This window comes from Mustela lutreola, chromosome 2, assembly GCF_030435805.1.
Source record: "Mustela lutreola isolate mMusLut2 chromosome 2, mMusLut2.pri, whole genome shotgun sequence".
Lineage (NCBI taxonomy): Eukaryota > Metazoa > Chordata > Mammalia > Carnivora > Mustelidae > Mustela > Mustela lutreola.
Genome location: NC_081291.1, coordinates 70,876,811 through 70,895,461, shown reverse-complemented (window position 1 = coordinate 70,895,461; position 18,651 = coordinate 70,876,811). Strand labels below are relative to the sequence as shown.

Sequence of the window (18,651 nt, the reverse complement as noted above, 5' to 3'; positions counted from 1 at the left end):
TCCCTCCAGGGATGCCTGGGTGGCTCGGTTAAACCGCTGCCTTTGGCTCAGGTCATGATTCTGGGATGGAGTCCCGCATGGGGCTCTTTGCTCGGCAGAAAGACTGCTTCTTCCTCTACCTCTGCCTGCTTGTGCTCGCTCACTTTCTCTCTCTCTCTGACAAATAAGTAAATAATAAATAAAATCTTAAAAAAAAAATGCGTGCCCTCCATAATACCCACCACCTGGCTCCCCCAACCTCCTACCCCCCCGCCCCTTCAAAACCCTCAGATACTTCTCAGAGTCCATAGACTCTCATGGTTCATCTCCCCCTTCAATTTCCCTGAACTCCCTTCTCCTCTCCATCTCCCCATGTCCTCCGTGTTATTCCTTATGCTCCACAAGTAAGGGAAACTATATGATAGTTGACTCTCTCTGCTTGACTTATCTCACTCAGCATAATCTCTTACAGTCCTGTCCATGTTGCTACAAAAGTTGAGTATTCATCCTTTCTGATGGAGGCATAATACTCTATAGTGTATATGGACCACATCTTCCTTATCCATTCATCTGTTGAAGGGCATCTTAGCTCTTTCCACAGTTTGGCGACCGTGGCCATTGCTGCTATGAACAGTGGGGTACAAATGGCCCTTCTTTTCACTTCATCTGTATCTTTGAGGTAAATACCCAATAGTGCAATTGCAGGGTCATAGGGAAGCTCTATTTTTCATTTCTTAAGGAATCTCCACACTGTTTTCCAAAGTGGCTGCACCAGCTTGCATTCCTACCAACAGTAGTTTTAAAGGCATTCCTCTACATTAGCAAAAAAGAAAAGGACTACTAGCTTTAAGTGAATCTAGTGTTTCTAGACACAGGATGCATGGCAGCGGGCATTTGGTGGTGAAATAACACATCTACAAAGAGTGGCTGGTTTCCTCCCGCTTCGGCACTTTTCCCACCACAGTAGTGAAGACGTGCAGTATCTTTCTGTTGGGAGAAACAATGGGAAGGTTATTCTGGGTTTGTTCAAAGCAGTACGTGTGTGGGGTGATGGCGCAGTGGCTGCGGCTCTGGGATGAAGGGTGGCCCCCTGGAGGGCCCGTGGACTTGGGGCAGGTGGGGCTTATGGGGGCCTCATTCATGTGTGTGGGACGGGGGCAGTGCCAGGGTCAGGTCACAGGAGGAAGTGCATGAGATCAGAACGGAGAGATCCGGATGCCGCCCGACGCTTAATAGTGGGACATTCACAGCCATAAAGTAAAGAGGATTCCACTCTGGATGGGCACATTCTCCCCTCTGAAACCTGGCCTTACAGAAAGCAAGAGGTTATTTGGAGATCTTGTCTGCTGTAGTCTCCACTCTGAGTACTTGCTGTGGGAAGTGGATTGTGAAGTCTGGGGCCAGGGTGTCCACGGTTTTGGCTAGAGAGACACCCTTTGTGGTTGCTCGGTCACTGAAGAAGGGCCACCTGCCCCTCTGTGGGTAGAGCTTCATTCCGTTTAGAGGGGGAGGGACAAAGAAGACCCCAGGGGCAAGCTCACATGCAGGCATCTTAATGGGATATTTTAGAAGGAAAACTTAGGAGCACGTAGCCTGGGATGTCTGATGATGTACAAATTCAAAATCAGCGTATATGCCATGATTCTGGCAGAAAGACCACATCCAACCCTTTGATTTGTTAATTACTGGGCAGATACCCATGTTACTATTATTTGTGTGATGCTGTGGAGGTTGCAAGGAAATAACCTCAAAGCAAGCCCATCGGGGCACCTGGATGGCTCAGTGGGTTAGATCGTGATCTTCGGCTCAGATCGTGATCTCAGGGTCCTGGGTTCAAGCCCCACATCAGGCTCTCTGCTCAACGGGGGAGTCTGCTTCTCCCTCTCTCTCTGCCTGTGCTCGTTCTCTCAAATGAATGAATAAAATCTTTAAACGAAACAAAGCAAGCACATCCTATAGGAAACATCTAGGTCAGATGTCTATTTGAAGAGAGAACACAAAACATGTGTCCAGGCCTTGGGGAAACTCAGACAAGCCTGTGACATGATCTCCTGAGGCGGTGCAGTCAGGAGAGGCTAAGGGGACCTCTCAGAGAGGAAGCAGCATTCCGTGGTCCCCACATGTCTAGTGGGTGGATGGTCCGAAGCCAGCCTACAGCTGGCTGGGAGGTGTTCCAGGCCCACAGTGTGTGGCGAAGGGCGAGGCCTCAGGCTGAAGGTCTGTGAAGGGCTATTTTTACTTAACTTCTTATCATTCCAATGACTGACCTTTCTTCTCTCTCTCATGATTTTCAGGTGCCAACATCACTGCTGCTTTCGAAGTCCAGAGAAAGAGTGAGCCCAAAGGACCATTGGTAAGAACTGGAGGTGAGGTGTGGGTTGAGGTGAGGTGGCTTGCTACTAACTAGAGGGGTGAGTCCTTGCTTTCTCTGGCCGTGGGGTCAGGCTTCCCCACCTGTGCACAGAGCCTCTGCTGCTCAGTGAGCCATGGAGAACCTGCATTCATAGACTCGGGGTGTGGTGGGGGGGATTTCCTAGACCCTGAGACAAGGAGGCCCCAGAAGACATCCAGACTTCTTTCTCCTTCTTGAGACAAAGGGCGTGGCAGGGTAATTGCTCAAGAGAAACATGAAGTGAGTGGGGCCCACCTGGCAGAATACTTGGATGAGTTCCCCTCACCTTAAGTCAACCTGGGACTTAAAAATCTGGACTGACTTAAAAGGCCAACTTAGATTGGATAATTTCATTAAAATATTTTGCCACCCAATTCTTTTGCCCAACAAACTTTCCTGCCTCATTTAAACTCAGGGTTGGCTGACAAAATTTTGTTGCAGGACAACTTTTCGGGAATATCTGTATTGTCGGCACCTAAAAACTGTATTTGGGCAGTGCTGTCATTGGAGCCCCCCACCCCTGGTCTCTCAGCTCTGGGCTAAGCAGGACCTGTAACACGGTTTTCCACCCGTCCTTTGGTGGAGTAGAGAGGGTGAAGGGTACTGGGAGGTGCCAGGCTCCGAAGGTCCTAAGTCCATCCTAAGCTCCATGTCCTCTTGTCCTTCTAGGTGAATTCTGAATTCTATACCGGCTGGTTAGACCACTGGGGCCAACCTCACTCAACAGTGAAGACTGAAGTGGTGGCTTCCTCCCTCCATGATATACTTGCCCATGGGGCGAATGTGAACCTGTGAGTGTCCATTTCTGGAGGGCAGGGCCCCCTCCACAGCTGTGGGCTCACAGTGAAGTATGTCTATTCTCTTGTTTCCTTGTAGGTACATGTTTATAGGTGGGACCAATTTTGCCTATTGGAATGGTAAGAACAATCCTACAGGTTGTGGAAGCTTATGCTAGATTTGAGGGTAGGGAGTACCTACAGACAATTTTTATTTTCTATTTTTGTTTATTCCCAAATTTCCTGATATTATAAAAACTGCCTATATAATTTTTTAAGTCATTAAAAAAATTTTTAAGGAACATGTGCACTTAGAAAACTTACTGGTTTTTTTTTTTTTCTAATTTTTTAAACTTTACTTTTTTTTTTTTTTTTAAGTACTCTCTACACCTGGTGTGGGGCTCAAACTCATCAACCTCGAGATCAAGAGTCATGTGCTCTTCCAACTGAGCCAGCCAGGTGCCCCAGCAACCTTATTGTTATAAAACAAGTAGCTGGGCAATAGCTTACTTGCCCATGTATTCTGCTATGATCTTTTTCTTCTTCTTCTTTTTTTTTTTAATGTTTTGTTGACATAGAATTCACACACCATAAAAATCACAATTTTAAAGTGTACCATTTAGTAGCATTTAGTATATCACAAAGCTCTGCAACCATTACCACCATGCAATTCCAAAACGTTTTCACTACCCTAAAAAGAAACCCCTTACCCGAGAAACTCCCTACTCCCCATCCTCCTAGTCCTTAGCAAAACTCATCTGTACTGTCTGTCTTTATGGATTTGCCTATTCTGGACATTTCTCATAAAGAGAATTATACAGTATGTGGTGTTTTGTATCTGGCTTCTTTCATTTAGCGTAATCTTTTCTAGGGCCATCCGTTTTGTAGCGTAGGTCAGCACTTTATTTTTTTTACTGACAAATAATATTCTATTGTATCAATGCACAGTGTTTTGTGTATCCGTTTGTCAGTTGATGGGCATTTGAGTTGTTTCCACTTTTTGAGCATTATAAATAATGTTGCTATGAATGCTAGCACGGAAGTATTCATTTGAATCTTCGTTTGACTTCTTCTGGGTGTATACCTCAGTGCAATTGCTGGGTCATGTGATATAACTAACTCTGCTTCGTGTTTGAGGAACTGCTATGGTATTTTCTGAAATGACTGTACCATACCATTTTTAATTCCTATATGGTCTCTTTTTATTTATTTGTATGTTTAACATTATTATTTTTTAAAGATTTATTTATTTAACAGAGAGAGACACAGAGAGGGAACACAAGTAGGAGGAGTGGGAGAGGGAGAAGCAAGCCCCCTGCCAAGCAGGGAACCCAATGTGGGGCTCGATCCCAGGACCCCGGGATCATGACCTGAGCCAAAGGCAGATGCTTAATGGCTGAGTCACTTAGGCACCCTCTTTTTATTTTCTTTAGTAGGAAAAATAATGACAAAATTCTCTTCATTGCCCTTGATTTTTGCAGACACACCACGCTATGTTCGTTTTCTTTTCCCGCTCCAGCTCATTGCTCACCCCTCTCCACACCTGCATTTTTCTCTCTGAATCATTGAAGATGCCCCTCAATGCTGAGTCTCCGAGGATCTGTAATTGGGTGGTACAGCTCCTGTGAACTGCTCTCTTTCGTGCAGGGTAGGATGGGCTAGGAGAAGACTTTGCTTACAGGTGTTACTGATGTTACTCCTATTACCAGAGCCAAGAAATGGAGATACTGCAAAACTCAAATGTCACTTCTTAGGGGCGCCTGGGTGGCTCAGTGGGTTAAAGCCTCTGCCTTCGGCTCAGGTCATGATCCCAGGGTCCTGGGATCAAGCCCCACATCGGGCTCTCTGCTTAGCAGGGAGCCTGCTTCCTCCTCTCTCTCTCTGCCTGCCTCTCTGCCTACTTGTGATCTCTGTCTGTCAAATAAATAAATAAAATCTTTAAAAAAAAAAAATGTCACTTCTTAAAAGATCATAGTACACCAGGCTTGCTCATTGAAGTCTTAGATCATGTCTGTGTGTCCATGCCTTTTTCATTCAGTAGCTAAGGATTCCACCTACCTTCCATTCATGGAATTGTGCCAAGCATCCAGTCCAGGAATAAGGACTGATATTTTTGGGAAACTTTACAGTCCATGGTACTATTTTTTTAAATTTTGTGTTATTTTACTTAAAATGATATATTCTTCTTTTTAAAAAAGTAAGATAAGAACAACCACTCAGAAAATGGAAGTTGTCCTTCCAGAAAAAGTCCGTTGCATTGCTCCCAACCCTGCCAGAAACCATAAAATTCTCTTTTCTGCCTCTGTTTTCCCATTTAGGCCTCATAGCAGTCTCATCTGTGCAGGAGATTATAGACCCATTTTACAGATTAGAAAAGCAGGGTACCAAAAAAAGCCCACATGTTTTGCCTTCGGCTGGCAGAGGCTAGGGCTGGCTGACCTGGGCCTTGAAAGCTGGTCGTGGGCTCGTATCACCTCCTGCATCCTGAAACCCCACACCAGCCCCACCTGTGTTTGTGGGTCTCTCTCACCTGCCCCAGTGCTTGGCCTCTTTGGGGACAAGGAGGAGGGCCAGTCTGTGCTTCTTAGCAGCTGCTCTTCAGGCCAGATCCCCACAGAGAGCAATGAGAGCAAAACCCCTGGTGGGAAGCTCCCTGCCCATTCTGCCCACAGTTGCTCCTCCTGCTCACACAGGCACATGCACCACACTCTGCCAGTGTGCGTCCCCATCTGTGAGTTACACCGTTCAATTCAACTTGGTAACCACTGAATGAGCTCAGCACAGGTCAGTGAGGCCACACCTACCTCCAATGTTCAGGAGGCTAGTGTGGTGCCATGAATATGTGCATAGGAACTGGGAGCCCGGGGTAGGGGGGCAAGGTGACTGCCACATTAGAGCTAGAGGAGGGGCCGCCAAAGGGGTGAGCTCCTCACAACAAGGGATGTGGTTTTATTTTCCTTTGCATCTCACAGCAAAGGATGTGCTTTAATGTATGTATCCCCACAGGCCGGTGGACCTGTTGGCAGGCTGCTGCCTCTGATAATACAAAAGATGGGAAAGGTCATAGGACTGAGTCAGTTCAGTTGCCTGAGTGGTCCAGGTCCTCCAGAAGGGTGGATTTTGTGCAGAGAACTGATGAAACCATGAGCTGATCGTCAGCCTAGCTCATCTGTCACCTTCCCCACCAGTAGGCTCACCCAAGGCAGCTCCATCATTTGTGGGCTGGAGGATTGGTCAAAGGAACATACTACTAAATGAATGATCAGATTTTGTGCCTCATTTGCTTAAAAATTAACTTGGCTCTAAGATGATCCAAAATCAGCTTTATTCTCATACCCTTGTGTTGTCAAATGCTCTCTGGAGTAGAAGAGAAAGGGCTGGCCCAGAGCCTTGGTGGTTCGCGGAGGGCAGCATCAGCATCACCTGGGAGTCTGTTAGGAATGCAGAGTCCCAGGTCCCACCACAGACTTACCAACTCAGAATCTAAGGTGGGGTGGGGCTCAGGAATCTGGACGAGCTCTCTGTGTGGCATGGGTGAGTATTCTAATAGGAGCAGAGGATCACTGCCCACTGTTGGACCCAATCTCCTACCTGTGAACGTCTGTGACAAGGGGAGGAGCATCTGCTCGAGGCTCTGTCGCTGGAACGATAATTGCCAAGCCATCTACTTTTCTCGTCTTTTTCGGCATTATTTCTCAGGCTCTGTTGTGGGTTTCATCTCCTGGGAGACAGACTGAGGGTGCCCAGCAGGAGGTTTTATTGGGGCGCATTCACCTTTCAAGAGTGTGGGTGGCAGACGTGGGCAAAGGAAGATGTTGAGCTCTGAAGGTGGCTCAGCTGGTTCTAGAGGGAGGTCTGCAGCTTGGACAGACAGGACCTGGGCTTTGCAGCACCCCCTTGGTCAGTCACCGGGTATGGGCTCTCCCCGGAGGGCCATAACCTAGGCAAGGCCACACAGCAGAGCCTGTGAGCAGAGGGACACATCTGAGAGCCAGCAGCAGCTAACCCTCCTGGCAGCTGGGGCCGTGAGGGCTTGACTTGCTCCTGAAGGGGATATGAGAGGACACCGCAGCACCTCTGACTGCAGATGTTACAAAGACCTTAGGGTTCCACTTGAATCTGGGGACCGATGTGTGTTTCCGTCATCTTCCACTTTGTGTGTTCTGATAACCCCTCGGTTGTGTTCAGCTGATCCTTGGTCCAAGGGCATGGAAAAGATCCCAGACTTCAGGGTTATTAGTGAGAGGTGTGGGTCATGCTGAAAGCCCTGCCACTCCTGGTTGTGAGACATGGAGCTGGGTTCAGGGAGAGCTTCAGCTTTCCTGCTGGTTCAAGGGTGGTGACATCCGCTGAGATCTCTGCTAAGAACTCTGGCTGAGAGAATGGGTGGGTACAGGGCCTTGTAGACTCTCAGGTGCTTGGTGAGGGCCACTTGCAGGAAGAAATGCATTTCTCTAAATCCTGACTCCTCAGGCCCCTCTCTATTGCTTGACAGTTGGTTTTTAATGTGTCCTTTATTTTCTCTCTCCATGGCCCTGAGCCCGTAAATCCCAAAGAACTTGTCCCGGGGGAAAGCCTAGTAATTAGCTGGTAACTAGCGGCATATTTTTGCCTTCTAGGAGCCAACATGCCCTACAAAGCACAGCCCACCAGCTACGACTATGATGCCCCACTGAGCGAGGCAGGGGACCTCACTGAGAAGTATTTTGCTCTGCGAGACGTCATTCGTAAGGTGGGTGCTTGCTGTGGGCTGGTCTGGGACCAAGCCTGCTTTGGACCAGGCTGGTGACTGCCTGGTGACTGCCATTCTCTCAGCCAGAGTTCTTAGCAGAACTTAATAAAGGCTGGTGTTTAAAAGGGCCTATGAAGGGAGGCCTCAGATGGATTTGGCCTTGAGTCTTGGCCTCTATCTGATTCAGAGTGAGTCTGTGAGTGCGTTCCTCCACTAGTCTGTTCATCCTAAAACCGGAACAATAGCGCCTTGGTTAGTTATCAGGATTAAAAGAACGGCCGTTGGCGGGGCACCTGAGTGGCTCAGTGAGTTAAAGCCTCTGCCTTTGTCTCAGGTCATGATCCCAGGTTTCTGGGATCGAGCACCACATCAGACTGTCTGCTCCGCGGGGGCCTGCTTCCTCCTCTCTTTCTCTGCCTGCCTCTCTGCCTACTTGTGATCTCTGTCTGTCAAATAAATAAAATCTTAAAAAAAAAAAAAAATGGCTGTTGGGCATCCAGGATGGACCCAGCATGTCTGTTGTGCACCAGGCAGTAGCCATTGCAGTTACCTGTACTGAAGGTGGGAAGGTGTGTGTCCACACACAGAGCTGAAGCATGCCGGAGAGCAAATCCGGGCTTTTGTGAGGCGCCGTGCAAAGGGGAGCTATCAGCAATACTTCACTTTTTTCATTTGAGGTAAGTCATTTGCTGCTTCCTTTCAGCCTGCAAGCTCAACTGCTCAGTCCCACTAACGTTGTGACCTTTTGAGGCATCCAAAGCACCCAGGTGGGGTTTCCTGTCTCTGCTGTGGGTGAAAAAAAAAAAGAGAAAAAAACCCACAATTTTTCTGCTCAGTCACCTGAGTTTTGAAGTTAAAAAACAAAGGTTTTCTGCCTATAAATGGTGTGGACTTTTGTTTTAAGTATGCCTTAGTCTCAATTTAAGACTAAGTGTTAAAAATTATATTAAGGAGGGCATGAATTGTAGGGAGCAATCCATGTGTTATACGCAAATAGTGAATCACGGAACACTACATCAAAAACTGAAGATATACTGTATGGGGACTAACATCATAATCATAAAAAAATTATATGATGAAATATTTTAAGCATATTGAAAAATATCAATATGTAACTACTCATAGAATTTGTCCATTTCATCTGGATTTTCAGATTTGCGGTTGAAATGTTGTGCACGCTAATTTTTACCATGGCTTTCGTCTCTGCACAATTTAGAGCGTTGACTCCCAAATTCTCTCTTGTATGTTTATTCTGTTTCAAGCCTCACTGTTCCTATCTTTGGTGTTTCCTTCCTTTATCTGAAACTTTGTAACCCAGCCTTTCTTCTTCCCTCCTGTAAATATTTAACGTTATGTATTTCTTTCAAGTACCTCTGTAGCTCCAATTCCTGTGTTGATATGTAGTATATTTATTATAATTTGCTTCTAAAAATGCCTATTTGGATTACTCTTTGGACCTGGAAATGTTCAGAAGTAGTTCAAAAGTAGCAATTATTAAATATAAGTATTTTTTCTGGTTCACTGGTTTCTAACATACATGCATTCTTGATAGAGAATGTGGTCTGTATGATACCAATCCCTTGAAAGGTGTTGAACCCAGTCCTAGAGCCTGGCGCGTGTCAAACTGAATCAATGTTCCATGCTTTCTTGCAAAGACTGTATGTTTTATAATTGTTGGATAGAATCTATGTCTGTGTTCCTTAGATTGAGTTTATTCATAGTGCTGTTGATATCTTTAATGTCCTTCCTGGCTTTTTGTCCATTTAGTCTGATTTATTGAAAGAATTGTGTTACATATGTCTCTTTATACTTGTGTCAGTTTTTTTTTTAAGGTTTTATTTATTTATTTGAGCGAGCACAAGCAGGTTGGGGGGCAAAGGGAGAGGGAGTCCAACATGGGGCTCGATCCCAGGGCCCTGAGATCATGACCTGAACCAAAGGCAAACACTTAGCCGACTGAGCCACCCAGGAGCCCCTAGTTGTGTCAGCTTTGAAGCCATGTTATGAGGTATGAAAACTGAGAATTAAATTCTTCAGTATCATTTATTTAGTATCATTATGTGGTAACCCTGTATCTCTGATAACGCCTTTTATCTTTAAGTCTTTTTTGTCTGATACTAATAAAGTTTACCTGCATTCTTTTGGTTAATATTTGGTGTATCTTTCACAAGACTTTAATTTCAATCTTTTTTTTTTTTTAAGATTTTATTTATTTATTTGTCTGGGTTGGAGGAGCAGCAGGCAGAGGGAGAAGCAGGCTCCCTGCTGAGCAGGGAGCCTGATATGGGACTCGATCCCAGGACCCCAGGATCATGACCTGAGCTAAAGGCCGATGTTTAATCAACTGAGACACCAAGTGTCCTGAATTTCAGTCTTTCAGTATCTTTTTTTTTTTTTTAACATGTCCCTCATTAACAAGAGATAATTTTGAAAAATTTAGTTTGAGCATTTTTGTTTTCTAACTGGTGCATCTATTCATTCTCATTCATTATGATTCTTGATACACATTGATTATTTTCAACTGTCTTATTTTATAATAATCGATTTTTCTACCTTTTCCATTTTGTCTTCTCTTGATTACTTTCTGAGTCTTTTTTTTTTTTTTTCCCTTATTTTATCCCTCATCCATGCCCAGCATCTTCCTCCCAGTTTGGAAGTTATTCACTATATTTCTGTTCTTTTAGTGGTTACCTGCTAAAGTGTAAAATATGTACCCCCACCTCCAAAAAGCACAACTCATAAATATCCCACTCAGTGAATTTATACAAGGTGGACACACCCCTGTAACCAACACATAGCGCCCCAGAGGCCATGCTCATGCTCCTCTCTAGTCATGAACCTTCCATCCCCAGAGCCAATCACTACCCTGACCTCTGTCACCATAGGTTAGTTTTGCCTGTTTTTTGGACTAAAATGGGTTCATACAGTATGCCCGCCTTTATGTCTGACTCAAAACACTTTAACATTCCGTTTTAGCTTATAATAATTTAAAAAACTAATCAGTACAACCATCCAACCAAAACTTTGTCTCATATTAACCCCAGTTACATCTCTCTTGACTTATATGTTATTAATGTCATGCAGTTTAATTCTCTTGGGTTTAGAGTTCATATATTTCAATTCTTTCTTGAAAAAACCCTGGAAGGCATTATTATAATTATTTCAGACACTAATTGACCTGACCCACATTGTCTATTTATTCAGAAGTAATTCCACAATTATTTAGCAAGTTCCCTCTATATCCCAGGCATGGTTTTAGCCACTCATTATATATGACACCTCCTTGTGGGTGAAGCAGGAGTAAAGACTTTAAGGTGGTAGGACAGCCATGTGGGACATCCAGGGTGAGAGTTCAAACAGAATGTCACCAGTAAGAGGGTGGGCATGCATCTGGCATTTTAAAGAACGAGCAAGGAGGCCAGTGTGGCTGGAGCCTAGTGAGCCAAGGGGAGAGAGGTAGGAGATGGTCAGAGACATAGCAGGGAACTGATCCCCTAGGGCCTTATTGACTTTTGGAGGATTTTGGCTTTGACTCTGCGTGAAATGAAGAGACACTGTAGAGCTGAACAGAGTCGTTAAAGGATTGCTCAGGCTGCTATGTGGAGACTAGACTCTGGGAGGCAAGAAAAGGATAGAACAGGAAAATCAAAGGTTTTTGCAGCCATTTAGGTGAGACGGGATTGGACGAGTTTAAAGATAGCTGTAGAAAACTTTCTCGAAATGGAATGGGTCAATGTTTCTTGCCTCTGACATTCTGATTGATACTACTAAACGGCCCTTCAATGAAATTGTACTCCCATACTTTTACCAATACTGTGAATTATCAGGCTTTTTGACCTTGCCATTTGATAGGTATAAAAGATCATTTTAAAAGAAAACACTGGAATTTCTTTAGTGATGAGTACTAGAGTTGTACACCCTTTCATGCATAAATTGTCCATCCACGTTTCTTTTTCTGTGAACTACTTATGTCAATTCTTTCACAATTTCTCTGTTTGCCTGTTTGTTTTCTGTGTGATTTACAAGAGTTCTATTATTGTGGTATTTTTAACAGTTTGGGGGTTTCTTCATCTTTTTTTTCCTGTAAAAAGCAATCCTGAATTTTTACATAGTGAAATTTACCCTTCTCTCTTTCATGGCTGCTTCCCTAGTCTAGTAGTGTAAATAAATTCCTGTGGAGCACTTAAAATTTTTGTGATTTCATATTTTATGTGGAAATATTGGTGTATATGGAATTGCTGTTTTTGCTGTTGGGAGTGAGGTAGGGATTTAACTTTATTCTTCTCTTAGATTATCAGAGACCTTTAACTGTCTCCAGGTCTGTTTTGCTCCCCAATCTCTTTCCACTGTAAACCATCACCACTATATTTTCTTCTTAATAGATAGGTGACTTTATCACCAAGAACATTAATGCTGTTGCATACACTCTGTTGAGGAACATGAAGAAAGTGATGTATTCAGATATGCATTTCAGAAAGGGTGTTGGATAAGGCAACAAAAATGAATGTGCATTTATTGTTTTTAGTAATCTCTATACCCAACAGAGGGCTCAAACTCACAGTCCCAAGATGAAGAGTCTTATGCTCCCTTAATCGAGCCAGCCAGGCACCCCAAATGTGTATTTAAATGAGTAAGAAAAATCATTACAAATTTAAAACTTTGAAGTTTAAAATAATCACAAACATCACAAAACTTAAAAAAACACACATTTTGGACTTATTAACTATTTAAAATATAACTGCTATCCTTCTTTCCTTACATTCTTTTGGCTGCATGCTATTTTTTGTCTCTGTTATGTTTGTAATCTTTTCCTCTAGAGAGAATGGAAATCTTTCTCTTCGGCGTGGCTGATTGAACTTTGTCTTTTAATCTGTACTGAAAGTTTAGAAAACAGAAAATTTCACATTTTGTTACTGATAATGTTTAGGATCATTAACAAAATTGGGGGAATCTCCAGTTCCTTCCTACATGAGCTGCAGTATTTGGAGGAAATTGCTGCAGACAGGCTCTGGCCCTATACATTTGAAACCCCGTGTCTCCTCCAGAACCTCCATACTTCTGAGGCTGGGTGCCTCAGGGCACCATCAAGTGATACACAAGTGAGTCAGCATATTGGGTATTAGGAATAATCTGTTACTTGTAATTTACCTATCCATGGAAGTGACAGTGAACTATGTAGATATATTTTACACCCAAATTAAATAAATCTCCACCTCAGCTCTCCTTTGAATTCCAGAAATGCTTTAGCAGGGTCTCTTACGTCAGTAAAAGGGTTATGCGACACAGAGAAGCTGGAACAAAAGGAGACAAGGTCTTGGCCTGTTGTGGTTAAATTATATTACTTCTGCAAATTTTATAAACACCTATGACCATGTCAGCGCACTGCCAGGATCCTCCCTGCAGACATTTCTGGAGGCAGAAGATGAGCTACAAGGCTGTTGCCATAACCTAGGAATGACATGGTGGCAGGGGCAGCAGGGATTGGAGAGGAAGTCTCTAGATTTGAACAGTGTTAAGGAGGTAAAATTGATGAGATTTAGCAACTGAACACCTGCAGGTATGAGAAAGTATGAGAAATCATTGATTTGTCCAGGTTACAGCTTTGGTTGGATAACTGGATGGGTATTATGGGCAGCAACCACTATAGAGAATTGCAGACAAAACACAGGCTGGGAAGGGGGAGGAGGAAGCAACTTCTGTTCTGGGCTTATGCAGCTCCAGATGCTTCTGGGGACATCCAGGTGGAGGTGTCTATCCAGCAAGTCCCTCTCTTAACTTAAGAGGGAGAAACTCTGGAAGAAGTCATTAGGACAGGGTCCTCAGTGGAAGTAGAGGCTGATGTCCAGGAGAGGTTGGGATTGCCCATGGAGAGCTCAGTAAGAAGGACAGGGCAAGCAAAGGCAAACCCAGGGGATCACAAGCATTTAACCCCAGAGAGCATAGTAAGATGAACCCTTGAAGGAGACAGTCTTCAGAAAGCTTTCCCTCTTCTCTTCTTTTAGGTTTGGAAGAGAGAAATTAACTACTTTAAAAGTGGGCTCTTTCTTAGGAGACTTTGTAGATGTTCAATTGGGTGTTTTGTTAAATGATACTCAAAATATTTGCTTGCATTGAGGAAAAGAATAGGATCATAAATACCCCTATATGTAGCTCTTCCTGTCTCTTCCTTCAGCAGAGACTTAACAAGTAGAATGGGTCTCTTTTTTATATCTATTTAAAGAGCAAATTGGGTGTCAGTGGACAATATCTTCCACTAACATGGACGCCCAGGGATAATTTCCCATCAGGCTGCGCAGACCTGTGCTCAGTGATAAAAGGCTCCAGGTGGCTCTCTGCAAACGATTCTTTAAGGTATGACAAAGCTCATGACATTTGCATTTTCTAAGGTATTCTCTTTGGTGTGGGTAAAACTCAACCAGACATGGTTAACACTTTGACCTCGAGGATGAACCATAAGATGTAGGGCAGCAACCTCCTCCTCCCTACCAATCCCTGAGAGGGGCCTTACTCAGGGGTGAGTTTATTTTTGTAATGCTTTTGAATGAATTTAAGACCCATTTTTGAGGAGTTTTGTTACACTTCTTCATAGGGATTCTATGAAAGATAAAAATCCAGATGGCTCTTTGGAGATGGGTCATTTTACAGAAATTAATCAAGTTGTATGTTGAGGACCTTGAAATTGGAGCAAATCTTAGGACTCCTTGAGGTGGGCATTGGGGCTGGGTGAGGATTCAGAATGCTAAAATGACCACAGTGACTTTTAGTATTTCAAAGCTAAATGAAGGGTAGCCTGGGTGACCCACTTGGATAAGCATTTACCTCTTGATCTCAGTTCAGGTCCATAATCTCAGGGCTGTGAGATTGAGCCCCACATCAAGCTCCGTGCTTAGTGTTGAGTCTGCTTGAGATTCTCTCCCTCTCCCTCTATCCCTACCCACCGCTCACACAATCAATCAATCTTCCAAAAAAAGGAAACTTAATGAAGTTTGAAACTTGACCAAGGACCAGTCTACACTGGCTGATTGATTGTCCTTCTTGTTTCATGGATGGAATGACATTAGCTCAGTGAGTAGACACAAGCTATCTCTTATTGATCCATGGTGCTGGTAGAAACATGGTATTTTATGACTGACAATTAAGGATGACAAAATGAACATTACATAACAAATCGTAGATTTTTAAAGCATTGCCTACACTCTTGTGGCTCTAGTCTTTTCCTTTCCTACAGACTTGGGTTTTCTAGTCTGTCTTCTGGTCATTTCTCTAAAATGCTGATCTGATCAGGATGCCTTCCATGGCTTGGCCCCCTATTACCCTCAAGCTTCATTTTTCACTTCTCCCCTTCTTCTACCTTTCGGATGGAGGCATAATACTCCATTGTATATATGGACCATATCCATTCATCTTTTGAAAGGCATCTTGGTTCTTTCCAGAATTTGGCAACTGTGGCCATTTCTGCTATGAATATTGGGGTAGCGATGGCTCTTCCTTTCACTACATCTGTATCTTTGAGGTATATACCCAGTAGTGCAATTGCAGGGTCATAGGGAAGCTCTATTTTTCATTTCTTAAGGAATCTCTACACTGTTTTCCAAAGTGGCTGTACCAACTTACATTCCCACCAACAGTGAAAGAGGGTTCCCCTTTCTCCACATCCTCTGCAACACGTGTTTCCTGTCTTGTTAATTTTGGCTATTCCAACTGGTGTAAAGTGACATTTCAGTGTGGTTTGATTTGAATCTCCCTGATGGCTAACGATGATGAACACTATATATTTTTTAGAGATTTTATTTATTTATTTATTTGAGAGAGAATAAGAGAGCATGCACAAGCCAGGAGAAAGGGCAGAGGGAGAGGTACAAGCAGACTCCCCACTGAGTAGGGATCCCAACGAAGGGCTTGATCCAGGACTCTACGATAATGACCTGAACCAAAGGCAGATGCTTAACCAACTGAACCACCCAGGTGCCCCTTGGTATACACTAAATTAAGGTTCATATAAAATGCTCCTGTCATATAACCTAGTAACTTCTCACTTGGGCCTTTATTAAAAAGATTTTTTTAGGGGTGCCAGGGTGGCTCAGTCAGTTGAACGTCTGTCTTTGGCTAGGGTTATGATCCATTGGTCCTGGGATTGAGCCCCACATCGGGCTACCGGCTCAGTGGGGAGCCTGCTTCTCCCTCTCCCTCTGCTGCTTCCCCTGCTTGTATTCTCTTTCTCTCTCTGTAAAATCATTAAATAAAATCTTTTTTTAAAAAAAGTATTTGGGGGGGGCACCTGGGTTAAGCTCAGTGGGTTAAGCCTCTGCCTTCCGCTCAGGTCATGATCTCAGGGTCCTGGGATCAAGCCCTGCATTGGGCTCTCTGCTCAGCAGGGAGCCTGCTTCCCCCTCTCTTTCTGCCTGCCTCTTTGCCTACTTGTGATCCCTCTCTTTGTCAAATAAATAAATAAAATCTTTAAAAAGATGTATATTTTTTGATTATTGACATTTCCTTTTTTTTTAAAGATTTATTTATTGATTTGAGTGAGAGCATAAGCAAGGGGAACGGCAAAGGGACAGAGAGAAGCAGACTCCCCACTGAGCAGAGACTTAATCCCAAGACCTGGGGGATCATGGCCCTACCTGAAGGCAGACACTTAACCAACTGAGCCACCTAGGTGCCCCAAAAGGATTTTTTTAAACCAAGATAATACTGTAAACATAAAGTTGTTCATTGCAGTGTTATTTGTAATATCAAAAATTGGAAATGATTTAACTCTTAATACTGAAAGGATGGTCATATCCATTTGAATATAATATGCAATAAATAAAATTATTGTCAATATTTGGTCATGCCAGAAGTACTTTAGGTAAGTAGCAGTAACAAATTGCTACTATCTCTAACCTTACGTGGTATATATGCATAAGGGGAGGGCCAGGAGGAAAAGTGAAAGAGAAAAGGTTCTGTGGGTTGTTTTTGTCTTTGGAAATATGTTTAGTTAATAGAAGATACTTTCTGTTGTACTATTATTGTACAATAAAGGAAGTCAGATGGAACTGTAGAAACACAACTTAGAGTCAGGAACCCAGCTCACTCCTTTACCCTCTTGATAATCTTGAGCAAGTTCCTTAGTCTAGCCTCTAAAAACAAAATACAATACTGGCTATGAAGGCCTTTGTGAGTGGAAGATGAGATGACAAAACTCCAGAGAAGGACTCCGTCACTGTGAATGAGGTTAATGGTGAATGGAAGTGAATAGGTGAATGGAGGTTAAAGAAGGATGTCCGTATAGTGAGTTTTTCTTCTAATATGGTAGTCCTTGTTAGACTGGACTCTACTTTGACTTTCTAGGTTAGATATGACGTGGTCACTGCTTTGTGCACGTGAATAGGGAACTTTGGAAAACAAATCAGAGTACTCTCAGGTCCCCTCTGTGGATTTGTGTTTTCTGCTTTTCTTGACCAGAAGGTGAGGTGGAGGAGGAAGAGATGGGTAAACGGCCAAAGGAGAATGAATGTGTTCTAGGACTGTAGGGAAGACTGGAAGAGAGCTTTTGTCTGTCTGGGATCAACAGTAATAACTCCTTGGCCTTGCATACATTTTAATACAAATCATGAAGATCATTGTAATGTACTCTTTGAAAAATTCCACAGAAGTATTGATTCATAGAGTATTAGAAATATAAAGGACTTCTAGTTCAAGATGGCTGACTGACCACATACTAATCTCTTCTGCCTTTCAAATGTTATTAAATTATTTAAAAAAAAAAAAAAACTTTTTTTTTTTTTTTTTTTTAATGAAACCAACAAGGGTGCCTGGGTGGCTTAAGTGTCTGCCTTCAGCTCAGGTCATGATCTCAGGGTTCTGGGATTGAGCCCCGGCTCAGTGGGGAGTCTGCTTCTCTCACTACCCTTCCCCCATGCTCATGCTCTCTCTCTCACTCTCTATATCTCAAATAAATAAGAAAAATCTTTAAAGTGAAGCCAACAAGAAGGAAGCTATCTATGCATGAGAGATTTTAGAAACTTTTTGGAAACAAAAATAGGTGAAGGGGGCTGAGGGAGTAGCATGAGGAACTCTAGGTTCCCAGTGAGTGTGAAAGAGGGTTATAGAAACAGGTAATGAAGTAGATTGTCCTTAAAGAACCCCGGAGAGGGCACCTGGGTGGCTCAGTTGGTTAAGCAACTGCCTTTGGCTCAGGTCACGATCCCAGAGTCCCGGAATTGAGTTCTGTATCAGGCTCCCAGCCTCACCGGGAGTCTGCTTCTCCCTCTGACCTAGTTCCCTCTCTTGCTCTCTCTCAAATAAATAAATAAAATCTTTTTTTTTTTTTAAAGATTTTATTTATTTGACAGAGAGAGACCACAAGTAGGCAGAGAGGCAGGCAGAGAGAGAGAGAGAGAGAGGAGGAAGCAGGCTCCCCGGTAAGCAGAGAGCCCGACGTGGGACTCGATCCCAGGACCCTGAGATCATGACTTAACCCACTGAGCCACCCAGGCACCCCTAAATCTTTTAAAAAAGAAAAAAAAAAAGAACCCCAGAGAACCAGGATCCTGGAAGTGCAGGTGTGTCAAGAGACAGAATGAAACAGCTAAAACTAAGAAGGCTAATTTCCCATCAGGTCCTCCACTCTTCCACCCCTCTTCCAAAGAGACTATCAGGGAAGTATCTTTTTAACAGTCAAAAAATCAGAATTTTAAATAAAAGTGCAGCCTGAGAGCAAAGACCCTACATATTATGTCTGACTCCCAAATTATCCTAAAACAGATTTCCCCACTGGACAAGCCTTG

The 18,651-nt window shown here is 43.5% G+C and overlaps 1 protein-coding gene across 3 annotated transcripts in view; it reads left to right on the top strand.

The window, feature by feature from the left end:
• GLB1 (galactosidase beta 1) overlaps positions 1 to 18,651 on the top strand; it is an 80,180-nt gene that overhangs the window by 31,697 nt on the left and 29,832 nt on the right. For all 3 annotated transcript variants that reach the window (XM_059162191.1, XM_059162189.1, XM_059162190.1), the window contains exons 7-10: positions 2,274 to 2,332; positions 3,041 to 3,162; positions 3,248 to 3,288; positions 7,767 to 7,879. In XM_059162191.1, coding sequence (XP_059018174.1) covers positions 2,274 to 2,332; positions 3,041 to 3,162; positions 3,248 to 3,288; positions 7,767 to 7,879 — 335 coding nt within the window. The remainder of the gene's footprint in view (positions 1 to 2,273; positions 2,333 to 3,040; positions 3,163 to 3,247; positions 3,289 to 7,766; positions 7,880 to 18,651) is intronic.